Raw genomic sequence first — 14,824 nt, forward strand, 5'->3', positions numbered from 1 at the left:
TCTGCATGGCAACACCAATAACCATACATTCAAAAAGTTTTAAAATATTTCATTTTAAAAGATCCTCAGCTCTTTCTCAGTAGCATATTAAATGCCATCTGATCCTGAGGTACACATCATCTAGCACCACGTGATCCATCACTTTATAAGATTTGCCAATGGGGCTCCCTTGGTAAAATATGGCAGGGATTTACCATTGTCTTCTCCCATGTAAACTCCATTATACTTAAATTCTTCCATTAAAATTATTGGAACTTACATTTATTATAAACAAGTTAATGCCTTTTTTATTTCAACAGGTTTATTCAGAGTATATTGAAGTCTGGATTAAAATCAGTGTGTACATATTCTAGCTTTGCCCTATCTAAGAAGAGGGCCCCTGCCTCCAGAAGCGGTAAATGCTCCAACACTGGAAGTTTTTAAGAAGAGACTGGACAGCCATTTGTCCGAAATGTATAGGGTTTCCTGCCTGAGCAGGGGGTTGGACTAGATGACCTCCAAGGTCCCTTCCAACTATTATTATTATTATTATTATTATTATTATTATTATTATTATTATTTATTCCAAATTAAAATATAAAGAGAGAAGAAAGCAAGAATAACAGAATAACAGAATTGGAAGGGACCTTGGAGGTCCCGCCCCCTGCTCAAACAGGAAATCATATCCCGTTGATTGTCCAATCTCCACTTAAAAACCTCCAGTGTTGGAGCACCCAGAAGGTTGTTCATTTTAAGATTAGCTCTTCTTTAATTCAAAAGTTAGGTTAATGCTCCTTCTTAATTGAGGTTATCTGAAGAGATTTGTTCTATAGTATGTTTTCTTCCCTTTACTAATTTTTGTCCCATATGAATACTGGTCTATCTGAGTGACTTTTTCCCCCTTTGGAAACCTGAAGAACTGAGGAAAGACCTTAATGAAGATGTCTGACCCAGGAGAGCCTTTTTAAATCTGACACACAAGAGAGTATTTTCTCCTGTTTCACATTTAGTATGGAATGTACTGCTTCTGGAGTTGTATTTAGTTCTACTTTATCTGTTTTTAGATTAGCAGCTGTGCTTATGTTATTGAAATAATGATTATTGAAACCATTTTACCTTACCTTTGTAACCATTGTAGTTGTTCTATATCTCTTGAGAAATTACCTGAATATGTTCTGAATTGAGCAGAAAAGCAGGCTATGAATCAAATCAATGAACAAACATATCGAGTTATTCAAATAACTATTTTCTAACATTTCCAACATTTTTTAAAGGTACTAATATAGCTGGTGGCAAAACTTTAAAGGATATAAACTTATTATTTTTTTCTAGACAAATTATATCAAATTATATCTATTTCTAGGATATATCAATCAAATATAGCTTTCCCACTTGAAGTTTCATTGTCCATATAAATATGGGTATGGACAAAGGCAGATAATTTCAACAATTAGAATAAGGAGAACATCAAACCTTTCTGCCCATAACAGAATTCACATTATGAAAACTTTGTGCTGATAACTAGAGGAAAACAGAAAATGTTGTGTTATTGGGAATGTATTAAAATTATATAGTACACATTTTCAGAATAAAAGGCAAACTCACAACTAGGTCCAAATCTTGAGAAATTTTAAATTCTCCCCTTACAAAAATCATTGATCTTGAAAGAAAATGCATTCCTATATTAAAATACAACTTAAGGCAATCTCATATATCACAGATGATGAGAGCTATCTAACAAAACTCAGAAAAGATGATTAGGCTTAATACTTAATAAAGCATGTGTCATTATTTATTTTTAGGGCCAGGACATACAGTGATAGTACAGTAAAAATAATGCATCGTCAGAACTAAACACAACAGGATTTGCTATTGAAATTATGTACACATCATCAAGTGATATTTCTGGAGTAGGTAAAGTAAATATGACAAATGTTTAATTGTTTGGGAATATTGATCAAAATAATCTTAATCTTTAATTAGAATTGTTAAAGTTATATTAATATATCAGCTGTGCCCTTAGATGACCTCAATTCTGAATTTCAGGAATAAGACAGGTTGCTACATGGAATTAATGAACATTTATATTCCTAACTAAAGAAGAGAAGTTTAGAACAGAACCATTATGCCAGTTTCAGACTCCCTTGATTCCAGTAGAGAGTAGCTTCATCTAAATAGATTCTATGTGCAAATCTTTTGTGATCATAAACATTCCCTATGCAACAAGTAATTGAAAAACCTTGGCTCTCCAAACTTCTAATTTGGTGCTTTCTTATTATGTTAAATTATCAATACAATAATTTGGTTAGCAAGTCCATTACTTCTGCTGTTTAATTGGACACATTCCCAGAAGAAACATTTTTAGATTGGAAAAAGGTAATATATTACCAAACTGTGTCTATGGAGATTCTCAGTCATTAAGTCATTTATTGATTAAATTGATTAACTGGACTTAGAAAGTACAGTTGCCTTTTGAAACTTTGGTACATTACCAAATTGTATTAAGCATTTATCTATGTATCTAATATACTATCGTTCAGCTTGATTGGACAGAGATGATCCCACAACCATCCAAAGTAGTTTTCAACCTTATCCTTCATCATGTTCATGATATATGGCTATGTCAGCAGTGCAGAATATAATGCCATGAATACAAATTCTTTGTGGTTTTCACTTTTTAAAACAAATATACATATAAATAAGCACATTTACTTTTATTACTATTTAACCATCATTCATTATGGATATTTATTCTATTGTTCTCCTGTTAATTCCAAACTATTGACACTCAGAACAACGTTAGCATCTGTAAACGTTATTGATACTTTCAAAATACAATGTGTTATGTGAACTAGATTCTGTTGAAAAGGGAACAACTGTATATATGATCATATCAAATGAATTAATGCTGCATTAATAAAAATAACCCATTAATTTCTTCCTGAAAAGAGGCATAGAAATCCAGTAAACATGAACTAATTTTAACAGTATAAAATCTATATAAATATACAAAACAAATGCCAAAATAGTCTAGTGATCTACATGTATATAACACTTTATTTATTCTGTTCCACTCTATACATTTGAATATGAGAGCCAGTTAGGTCTAGGCTAGGAAATAAGAAACCATGATTTTAAGTCCTGTCATAGCCATGAAAGGAAGTTGGGTGACTTTGGGTCAGTCATTCTCCCTCAGGCCAATTCCAGAGTAGTTGCAGTGGAGATATGTTAGATACGTTTGCTGCCTTGAAATATAAATAATAAAGGTTTAAAAATAATAAAAGTGAGATACAAGTAAATAAAATCACCAAATGGTTGGATGGTTGGTTGTGCTGTGTCAGTTCAGAATATTGTGTTCAATACACCATGTTTATGTTCAGCACAATTAAGCATGTTGTGAAACACAGTATAACACAGTTTAATTGAGAGGCTGTTTTTAATGTCAAACTGGGTGACAATTTACCTTTGCTTTACTTTTTCAAATTTTTATCAATTAGATAAATACATTAAACCACCTACAGAGATACAGCAAGTTATGGTGTTGCCTCTTGTGTCCCATCCAAACCTGCACAAACTCCAGGAAATGTGGATAGAGGAAAACTTAAATGGCATAATTTGGTTAATCCAGATACACAACTGGATGATATTTTATTTGATGTTGATGGATGAGATCATCATCTAGCAGCTTCATCATATACCACAGGAGTAAGAAAACAGTGGAGAAGCACCCCACAAAGCCTTAGGTTCGATCTCTGACACCTATCAAGAACACCTGGAACTGACCAGGAAAAAGGAAAAGAATCACAAAAGTACAAAGTTTCTCACTTCCAAATCTCTGAGCCAGTTCAGCAACTCATGTAGGTATTGAAACCTGCTGAAAAATTAAGGAGTGTAAGAATGGATGTGCTACTGCCATCCAGAGCCTACCAAATTTAAATGAGATCAATACTACTGTCTCAGTGCTATGACTGGCCTAGGTCCAAATTGAAAGGGACTCAAATAATCAGCTATAAGCTGATCATTTTCTCAAACTTCCATAGAACAGCAGTGGAACAACAGCTGGCTGAAGAATTGTAGGAGTTGAAATCCACATATCTTCAAGTTGCCAATGTTGAGAAACACTGTCTTAGAATAATACGGTAGCTTCTTGAGAAGGGAATGAACAACAGTCTTCTACATAGTGGCTAGATTCACCCTTTCCCATGAAAGCAATGTTCTCCACTGCATGTATCCAACCATATGCTCCCTCTCTGGAGGCCTTATACATCTATGAGGGGCATGAATCCATAACACACAGCCCAATTTACAGCTAAAGGGAAAGCTGATTAAGCACTAATCAAATTATTTGCAATGAAAAATAAATAAAATGGCAAAAGAATAGTGGCAATCTTAACATGATCAAAGAAGCTTGCTAGGAACAAATCTTGGCAGAGATTTGCCATAATGAAATACCAAGTGTGATTGCTTTGGAATGGTATTGAAAATATATGAAAGCAAACAACATCACAGCAACTTTTGCGTAGATAGTTTACATGCTTGTAATAGTAAAAATGCAATGACTCTTTACCATCCTGCTTAATCTAGAACATCTGTTTTGAAACTAATAATTATAATTAGATTTTTATCTCATTTTTAAATAGATAACATACTTAATATCTTGCCTCCTCTTTTCTCCACAACAACCCTGTGAGATAGGATAAGAGAGAGTAATTTCTAAATGTGCTGGCCCAACATCACCCACTCAGTTTTCATTCCTAAGGCAAGCTTTCTTTGCAGTTTCCTAGTTACTAGGCCAGCACTGAATTACTACACTAAACAGGTTCTCTAGTTAGGGAACAATCTTATTCCAAGCAATAACATACAGGAGATTAATCTCCATTCTGGTTTGCACCTGAAAGGCAATCAAATAATCAACTTCATATTTTAAAAAAAAAATTATAGACCAGTGCCTTAGCATAAAGGCTGCTCCAATCACATATGGACAAATCAGCCTTTGGTCAAAATGGAAGTGTCCATTTACACTTGTTATAATAGATTTGGTCTGGTGCCAAGTATGTTTCCTGAACAGCTCACATAAATTCAAACATTCTAGTTTTCTGTAATAAATGTTCAATAAACCAAAGCACAGAATGGGATAACATTGTTTGAAAATTCCTTGCTAATACTTTTCTACTTTTCTTTTTAAATTTTTCTTACAACAGCAGGATTCAAATACCCACCTCCTGGGTGGGATCAGGTGCACCCAGATATATAAATAGGCATTCCACACCTTTCTTGTTCACACTGAAATTGAGCTGTTGCTCTAAGAAGCAAGAGGGCAGAAAAGGTAAGGTTATTGCTGCTTGCGTAGCAAAGGCCCTGTTAAAAATATTTTATGCTTGTGAGTCAGATTACTTATTAATAAGCAGAAGTAACAAGTAGAGCAGAGATGATGAAATTTAGATAATCCTAACATTCTTTTTGACAGGAAAAAAAAATCCATTTTCAAACAGACCTTTGCAAGTACACAACGTATTTTTACAGCCAAGATACATTATTTTCAGTTATTTGCTTTCTCCTTCTAGCCTGCCAACAATCCTTCATTTACTGTGCTTTGATTTCCTGTTTGACAAGGGCAAATCCATTTCATATCTTTTAAGGCTGCACTTGTTTTTGAAAGGGAACAGCTTCTATATTGTACAAAATTGAAGTTTTATATCTTTTTATGTTTCTTAGAAAGTTTGGAGGAAAAGGGGATTTTTCTTTATCCAGTTTTTCCCCATTTTCTTTCCATTCATATTTTTCTTACTACTACTATCAAACCCCAATCTTCCACTCTCTAAACTCTCACCATCTATTCAGCCTACCCATAGACCACGCTGGCTAGGCATAATAGGACTGCCTTATAAAAAATGTCATTATGGCAAACTCTAAATACACTCAGGGAGATGTAGATATTTAGACAGACACGTGTATATACACATACACCTACTTTTAATTCTCCTATGGCTTCAAAAATTAGATATAGTAGCCTGGCATCTTACATTACTTTATTCGTCCTTCTAATCATCTCAATTTTAATTTTACTGATATATGTGTTACTATACTATAGTTATCTCATTAAAAGTTTAATCCAAAGCATGCTTATTCAAAGTTAATATCTACTACTTATAGCAATTTTGTTTGCTAAAATATAATTGTTCTCCTTAATGTATCTGAGGCCAATCCCTCTGTATTATAATTAAATCTACTTACAAGTTAGAGAATTGGACTTAGATGTGATCATGGCTATAACAGATTTAAGGCAATATTCCAGACTGTAAATTTCAAATCACAAAATTCTTCATCCAGCTACCAAGGCATTAGACTATAATATTGTTGGTATCTCAAAATCAATAAGATAATTTATAATTAGCTAAGGACCCACTGATTTCCATGAGTTTTATTTTGAGTTGACTAAGTTTATATCCATTCCAATGCGCTAAATACAAAAGCTCAGAAATAACATTTTATTACCATTTTCCTGAAGGCAGCAATGCTGATGAGAAGAACGCTAAAGACTGATTTTGAAAGTGGCATGGTCCTTAGTAACTTTCACAGTATTCAAAAGAATCAGGCTTGAACTCAATTTGGTAAGGAGAGTAGGGAAATGTAACCTGCCCTTGACCTATAAATTGTTTAACAATCTAAAAGATAAGAGATGCTGAACTCTTTTAGCATCACCGTTCAGCATCTTGCATGTGTGCTATTTCTAATAATCAATATTTCAAGTTAGCTAATTATGCAATTAGATTAAAATAGAGTACATTTTCCTGAAAACAGTCTGGGGTAAATCTAGATAAGATCACCCTAGGGAAAAAAAAAATCAGTCTTCCATCATGAGGCTTTGTAAAAATGTTGGATTTAATCTGTGAACAAATGGCAAAAAACTGTCTGTCACTTGTGGAATTGGCATCTAATGCATTTGGGGGAGCCAAATTTAAGAAAAGATTGGTCTAGATCAAAATACAAAATGCAAAGCCACACTGTCATTCACATGGAAGTGCAGTCGGTTTTAAATGTGTTTATTCTTATTTAGGTGCCATTATATTGATTGATGGAGGAAATTCCCTGATAAATATTATACAATATTTTGCCTTCATTAATGTAACATGTATAAAATATTCCATTCTTAATAATGTTTTGCTTTACTATCAACAATGGCAAATTTAGCAGTAATTCAGAGTAAAATTAAAGTAAAAGAAGCAAGAGAGAAATTAAGCCTTGAAACCTGTCCCTGCCCTTATTCTTGGGGAAGCAGTTTGTTCCTTTAAGGTGCTGTTTCAATGCAGGAATTTTTAAAGGATTTTCATTCACTGTTCATGACTTCCTCCTGCAAAGCCTGTAATGAATATTATTGTAGATTCTATAGCAGAAATACATTGAATTAAAAAAAACCCTGACTTTTACATTCTTTTTGAAAGTGTATACAAGTTTCTCTGCATAGCTTACAAGTGGTAAATGTCAAAGTACATTTATCTAGACTGTAAATATCTAGTTTTTCCTGTATTTTGTAGCTGCTATCGAACGATTATTCAGATTTTTTCAGCTCTTAGTATATATCATACTAAGGCAAAGTTTGCTTTTAGCTTAGTATAACTAGTGAACTTAACATTTAATAAATGATTAAGGAAACTTAATTTTGGAGTGAATCTCAGCTTAGAGTGATGTTTGAATCAGATCTGTAGTTCAAATGTACAATAGTTGTGAATACTCTTTCCAGCATTCAAGCCCTATTCCCCAATAGGAACAACACACGAGGAAAGGAAGGAAGGAAGGAAGGAAGGAAGGAAGGAAGGAAGGAAGGAAGGAAGGAAGGAAGGAAGGAAGGAAGGAAGGAAGGAAGGAAGGAAGGAAAACATACTTGGGAGGAAATTCATTAAGTTCAGCAGTGCTCAGCATCGAAGAAGCACATATAGACTTGTGTTGTAAATTTGCCTTCAGTTCCTCACTAAATAGAGAAATTCTACACCAGTGTATGACATTTAATGCATCTTTTCTTTCTTATGTTTTGCTATTATTGTTTTTTTCTTGTTTTTTTCTTGCTTGTATTCCAAGACTGTTTTTTTCCCACTCCTTAGATTTAACAATGGAAAAAAATATAGTCTCCATCCTGATTTTGGTTCTTGCTGTCTTGAATACCCTGGCTAAAGAAACTACAACTAAAGATGAAAGAAAAGACCCAAAAGAACCCAAAGAGACCCACCCTAAACTTCCACAGACTCTGTCAAGGGGTAAAACCGTGGTAGCTGAACTTGGTGGAAAGCTGTGTATTTTATGCTGATCTTCTTCTCAGTTGTTAATCAGGCCTGCTTATTTTTAGGAAGTGATTACTAGAATTATTTATCCCAGTGATTTTGCTTCAAATAATTTTCAACTGAAATAATTTAAAATCAATTTTTAAAAGCCTAGAATTCTTAACAAATGTTTGATCAGTTTATAACCTTGTTTCTCAACCTCAGTAACTTTAAAATATGTGGACTTCAATTCCCAGAATTCCCTAGCCTATATATCTTAAAGTTGCTGAAGTTGAGAAACACTGATCTACAACATGGAAAGAATCTTATGTCTCAATGTGGACAATGTAAAATGGAAATAAAGCTATTATAAGGATCTGGTGACTTAAGAATATGATCTGAGGAATATATAGATATTTATACATACTATTTGAAAGTAAGTTCTATTATGTTTAATGAGGTTTAATTGAATAATTTGATATGTTGGCTAGAGCTGGCAGGAACTGGGGCATGTGATTAAAGGGCACATGCCTAATCTTGACAACTTTAAGATACGTCAATTCCCAGAATGCCAAAGAAAGGTAGATGTTGCACAAACAGTATCCTTTTAAAAAATGTATTGAAGTATTAATCATTAATCAGTCTTGGGAGGGAGTTAACAACCTTTAAAGATGATAATTTTTAGAATTTATAATTCATTCTATGTTTATCAGCTTCTGAATTCATATTAATAAATGAATTCAAAAAAATGTTTGCTGTTAATCCATATCATCAAAAATAGTTCCTTAAAATATGGGGGAATGCTTGGATTAAGAAGTGCATTGTGTGATAGATTTACTACAATATTTGTTCAGATTTGAATGAAGACTTCTTCAACAATGACATATTTAAATTAAATACCATTTGTCATTTATCTTCAGGCTGGGGTGATAAACAAATCTGGACTCAGACTTATGAAGAAGCTCTTTTTAAATCCAAAACAAGGTAAAATGTTCCTTTCTCCAAGTGCTTTTCATTGTTTTATGAAAAATTATTTGACTTCCAGTATGAGACATTAATAAAATATTTATTTTAGCATATTTCAATTAATGATACTGTGCATTACCATTATATCACTCTCTCTTTCTTCGTTTACTGTCTTTCAATCTTACGAAAAAGAGCTTGCTTTCATTTTTTCCACCCAGAAAGATAACAACCATTTAGGGAAATTCTTATGGGTGGGTTGCTGTATGATCTTGCCCTAACCTTTCTTTCTTCCACAATAAAATCATCATTACCCCAGTCTTCAGTTTTCTGGAGTTTCTGCATTTCAGTTAAATCCAATAAAAATTACATGATGAGGAAATTCCTCTTGGAATTTGGAGCTTTATGGCTCGCAAAGAAACAGGAAACAGACTTCACAGTAATAGACAGAAGTGATTAAATAGCACTACAGAACTTGCTACTTCTTTTAAAGTAAAGTCATCTCACAAAACCACAAAAGAAATTCTAAAGCACTCTGGGAATAAGATAGAAATGCAGTAACATCTTTTGCAGGAGAAGAAATTTAGGAAAAAATTATTTCAGCATTATGTTTGATTAAAAATTAAGCACAGACTTGAGAGATATATAGATCCCTTCCAGATACATTCAAATTTTCATCTCCCCCAATCACCATAATCCACTGACTATGCTAATTGCACTGAGTGAAATCATAGGCCAATACAATGGGTTGTGCATAGTTTGGAAAATTTAGCTAACTGAAATTCTATTATGGACCTCTTTTTTTTTTTACAGCAATAAGCCTATAATGATCATCCACCATTTAGAAGAGTGCCCTCATAGTCAAGGTACTGTTGTTTCTAACAAATGAAATGTTCATCCAACCTAGGAAAATTAATTACTTCCTTCTATCAGAAGAGGTTTTTTAATGAACTGGAAAAACAGCCAGTTTTAACTTAGTTATTAAAAAATGAAAGATATAATTAATTTGAATACAAGGTTTTGTAGTAGCCATGGTCATAATTAGAAATGAAGTGTTATGATTTGTAAAGAACAATATTAATCCTGTTCATATATAAAAAAGAAAAAAATCCAAGTTTTAAAATCCAAAGACAATTATTGTGATAGTTCCAAGTATTTTTTCTTAAAATAATTTTTCATGCTTTATTTCTATAGTATCATACGTGTGTGATTTTGAGTCACTTTTTGACTGCAGTTTTCTTTGCAAGATTTCAGAAGTGGTTTGCCATTGCCTACTTCCTAGGGCTGAGATGAGTGACTGGCCTAAGGTGACCCAGCTGGCTTTGTGCCTAATGCAGATCTAGAACTCACAGTCTTCCAATTTCTAGCCTAATGCCTAAACTATTATACCAAATTGATTTTCCTGTATAGTATTACTGTTTCATTTTACATTGAGATATACCAGTTATTAATACAATTTACAAGTTTGATCTGATTTGTACTATCAACAGACATATGATATTTGTTCTATTTTGTTAAAATAGCTTTTATAATTCTTGTTCTGTTTTAGCACTGAAGAAGGCATTTGCTGAACACAAAGATATACAGAAATTGGCACCAAGCTTTATTCTTCTCAATCTTGTGGTACGTTTTCAATTCAATGTTTGAATTATTATATCTGGATATTTATCTAATGGTATGTTAATCTATTTTACACAAAGCATTTTACCAAAATGAAAATGACCTGCAAATAATTTGAGAAAATGGAAGCTATTACTTTAATAAAATTTGCAAGCACATAATTTCCCTTCCTTTTCTGAGAAGAATTCAGTTCATAAAGTATATTAATAAATGACAATATTATAGTAATTCACAATATGTAGTTTCAATAATATTGTTGCTTACATGAATACTTATAGGAAAAATATTATGAAGAAAACATGATGGGAAAGTCTCAACTTTCTCCAGTTGCTACTATATATTATAATGGCTGGAGGATTATGGTAGATGAAGTTGGTTGAAGAATATGGAGATTTATCCACAGCATCAAATTGATCTAAACTCTTGAATATGTTGAGATTATCATTCTAACTGTGAATCTTGTGCAACATTGCAATAGTTGTACCTAGTTTTTCTCTACCAAATCTTTAACTATATTGAGGATAATTGTTGTGGGGTTTTGTTGGCATGAGAACGAGATGAGACACTGTAGCTTAAATGATAAATAGGAATATCAATATCTTTTTTTTCTAATTTTAGTATGAAACTACAGATAAACATCTTGCACCAGATGGTCAATATGTACCCAGAATTATGTTTGTAGGTGAGTCTTTAGAAATTTAAAATATTTACTTGAAAAACTGGTATCAAGCTAATAAAAATAGTCTCAACAAATATTTATTATGCAAACAAATTTTGTTCACTATTCAATATGAATGTGGAAAAACTAGATACAAGAATCACATGCAGATGACATTATCTGCAAAATCTTTTCCCTACCTGGTATCATCTGAATGTTTTGACATCATACTTCTCAGTATACACTAATTCATAATATATGTCTAATTAGGAATCTGTACTTCAGATGTTGATGGTAGGAAAAAGATGAATGGCTAGTTTTATAGACTATTCCATCTTCCCTTGTCTCTAGATCCTACACTGACTATTAGAGCAGATATTACTGGAAGATATTCCAACCGTCTCTATGCTTACGAGCCTCAAGATATTCAACTGTGTAAGTAATTCCTCTTTCATATACTAGCTTTCAGCAGATTTAGCAAAGGAAAATCCATTTGACTTACATTATGCTATAAGCAAATATTTGAATACATCATTAGAATTCTATCACCAAAATAAAATCCATTAATTTGGCATCATTTCATTTTATATGCTGCAGATAAGAAAAAACTAGTAAGGTGTACAACCTTAACCAGTAATAATTACCTTTGGGGTTAATAATATATGTGCAGAATCTGTGCATAAAATCAGTATTGGCCTTAAAATCATTATTGGCTCCTGGCAACTACATAAAAAGCCCTTCTTCACAGACTGAGGGACTGATGCAAAGTCACCTACCTGGCTTTTGGGTGTAAGGCAGGACTACAACTAGTGTTTCCCCCCCCCCAAGTCCAACGTATTAACCACTAGATAGGTATTTGTCAACCTTGGCAACTTGAAGATTTGTGGACTTCAACTCCCAGAATTCCCTAACCAGATTTGAAGTTCATCATCTTCACTATAGGCCACTTTAGGCCAAAGTGGTTTTCATATGTAAGATGACACAGCCACATTATCACAAGCAATTGGCCTCTGCCCTTATCTCTAAGTAGCAGACATGAACCACCTGTGGCCTTAAAAGCAGGTGGATGTTGTTGTTGTTGTTTTTTTTTTTTTTTGCAATCTTCTAAGTCCCTTCCTTCTACTGTCTTTGAAACCTGAGAAGAAAGTTCCAAAGTTGCTCACTCCTTAAAGCTTACTGATTTTACAAAACAGTTTGTTATTATAAAAGTTACTGGGACATTTTAAAGGCATGTAGAAGTTTTGAAAACATGGTTTATAGTAAATGCTCACGCTATTTAAATCAATTTAAGGTGTGCTTTTTATTTTTGCAGCTAGTTTAATTCAAGCTGGTATCTATAAAATTGTTTAATAGCACATGATGTTTTGTTTCTTAAAAAAATAATGACTCCAAGTTATTTATTCCTAGTATATTCAAATATGCAGAAAGCTCTGATTCTGCTAAAGACTGAATTGTGAAGAAAGAAAAGTGACCTACTCTCAGATCTTCTGTTCCTGATAGGCCAAATATGCTTATTTTTCTTCCCAAAATGAAGGCAGTCTGTACTTTGGATTTGCATAGGGTATGGTTTGCTAATATGCTACCTTTTAATACCACAACTCTGTTATAAATATTCACTTGTAATGTTATGACATTAAGTATTGATTGCTTTTATAAAATAAAATAAAGTATGCTAAATCACAATTACATCTTTACATTCATATTACATTTTTACCAAAAACGAATCTCCCTCATTGTCATTTTTAAAATCATCTTTAAGTTTCTTAGTCAAAAGTAATACCCAGGTAAAATATCTGAAAGAGGTGAGAATGAAAATCAGAAAATGAAGTGTATAAAATTATAAATATCAAAGTGTATTTGGATCAATTCATGGTGTCTTTCAGTCTGGGTGAGAAAAAAAATTATGTAAAAATTTGAAGATCAATATCTATCAATGCAATGTACCAAAAATTGTGCTTTGACTGAATTTTGCAAACCACTTCTATTATGAGGAATAAACACATGAATTTAAGTAACTAAACAACTAAGTGAAGTGAAACAGATATTTTCCATTCATCTGTGAAGCCATTGCCTCAATGTCTCAGTCTCAATTTACACATTGAAATGTACAAGCAAAAACCCTGTAACTGAAGTTCGGTCATCTATTAAATATTAGCCTAAGTGTTTAAGTATTAATGTTGGAAATTACCTTCCCATAATTATGGGATCCAGGCAGAATAGCTACCTTTCAATTAATATACAAATGAATTTGTCAGTCAACTGGCAAGTCATAGTTTGCCAGAAACACAGAAGACAAAAATATTTTTATGTACATAAAAGGTTCGTACATATTTTAGCTCAGAGTGCTGCATTAATCAAATAAAATATAATGGTTTATTTAACAATCTAATGTATTGTGAAATGTGATATATGTATGTAGTCTCAGAGTTTGTCCCCCAGGCCCCTTTCCAGGACTCTCAATGCAACTATTTACCATGATTAGTGAATATTGGCTGTAGATTGCTGAAGATGCATGAAAAACATTACAGCCATTAGTTCTCTAGGAAAATAATAATGCAGTACCATTTCTACTATTTCTTGTGATTTTATTCACAGATATGATGAAAGAAAATTGGGAAAACAAATAGGTGGGGGGGGGGAGATTCAAACTTTGCCAGCTTTCATGGCACTTCTGGGTTGAAATCAGAAATTTATGTTTCTAAACAAATGGGAAAGGCTAGTAGGCCAGTTGTTACTAAGGCTGCTACCATTCCAAAAGAGGATAAACAACCCATGAGTATTTGTGGTTTGCTATTTACCCTGGTGTGGAAATGAAACATCATTGCCTTACAAGCTACCCTGATTCCCAATAGACTTCTGGGTGTGATTCGAATAGTGATTATCACCTTCAAGTCCTACATGACAGAGGGTCAGGCATTTTGTGGGATCACCTTTTACTAGGTGTTCTGGTCATCTAGTCAGAATAGAATAGAACAGAACAGAATAACAGAATGGGAAGGGACCTTAGAGGTCTTCTAGTCCAACTCCCTCTCAAGCATGAAACCCTATACCATTTCAGACAAATTGTTGTCCAATCTCTTTTAAAAATCTCGGGAGATTTCCACAACTTTTGAATGGAAGATTCCACCAGCTCTAACAGTAGACGGATTGAAATAGTACTGATACTTTTGAATCTTGGTATTGAAGAAAACTTTAGAGTAGCATGGTAACTAAATAAACAAATGGATCTCTTAAGAAATAGAGTTTTTACTTGAGACACAAATTACCAGGTTCAAATTGTCCTGCTTTAGACACATTATAAGGCCTAGCTTTCTGGAGAAATCTATTATGCTGTGGAAGGTGATAGGAA

At 33.1% G+C, this 14,824-nt stretch overlaps 1 protein-coding gene across 1 annotated transcript; it reads left to right on the forward strand.

Moving 5' to 3' along the window:
- The first annotated feature begins 5,150 nt into the window (after positions 1-5,150).
- On the forward strand, positions 5,151-13,495 carry AGR2 (anterior gradient 2, protein disulphide isomerase family member). The gene is made up of 8 exons (XM_039332770.1): positions 5,151-5,305; positions 8,079-8,231; positions 9,155-9,218; positions 10,011-10,063; positions 10,747-10,820; positions 11,436-11,499; positions 11,827-11,910; positions 12,883-13,495. The coding sequence occupies exons 2-8, from the start codon at positions 8,087-8,089 to the stop codon at positions 12,930-12,932; spliced, it is 534 nt and encodes a 177-aa protein (XP_039188704.1). The 5' UTR covers positions 5,151-5,305; positions 8,079-8,086; the 3' UTR covers positions 12,933-13,495.
- Positions 13,496-14,824: the final 1,329 nt, after the last annotated feature.

This window comes from Crotalus tigris, unplaced genomic scaffold, assembly GCF_016545835.1.
Source record: "Crotalus tigris isolate CLP2741 ecotype Arizona unplaced genomic scaffold, ASM1654583v1 scf7180000017624.2573661763:2888555, whole genome shotgun sequence".
NCBI classification, from domain to species: Eukaryota; Metazoa; Chordata; class Lepidosauria; order Squamata; family Viperidae; genus Crotalus; species Crotalus tigris.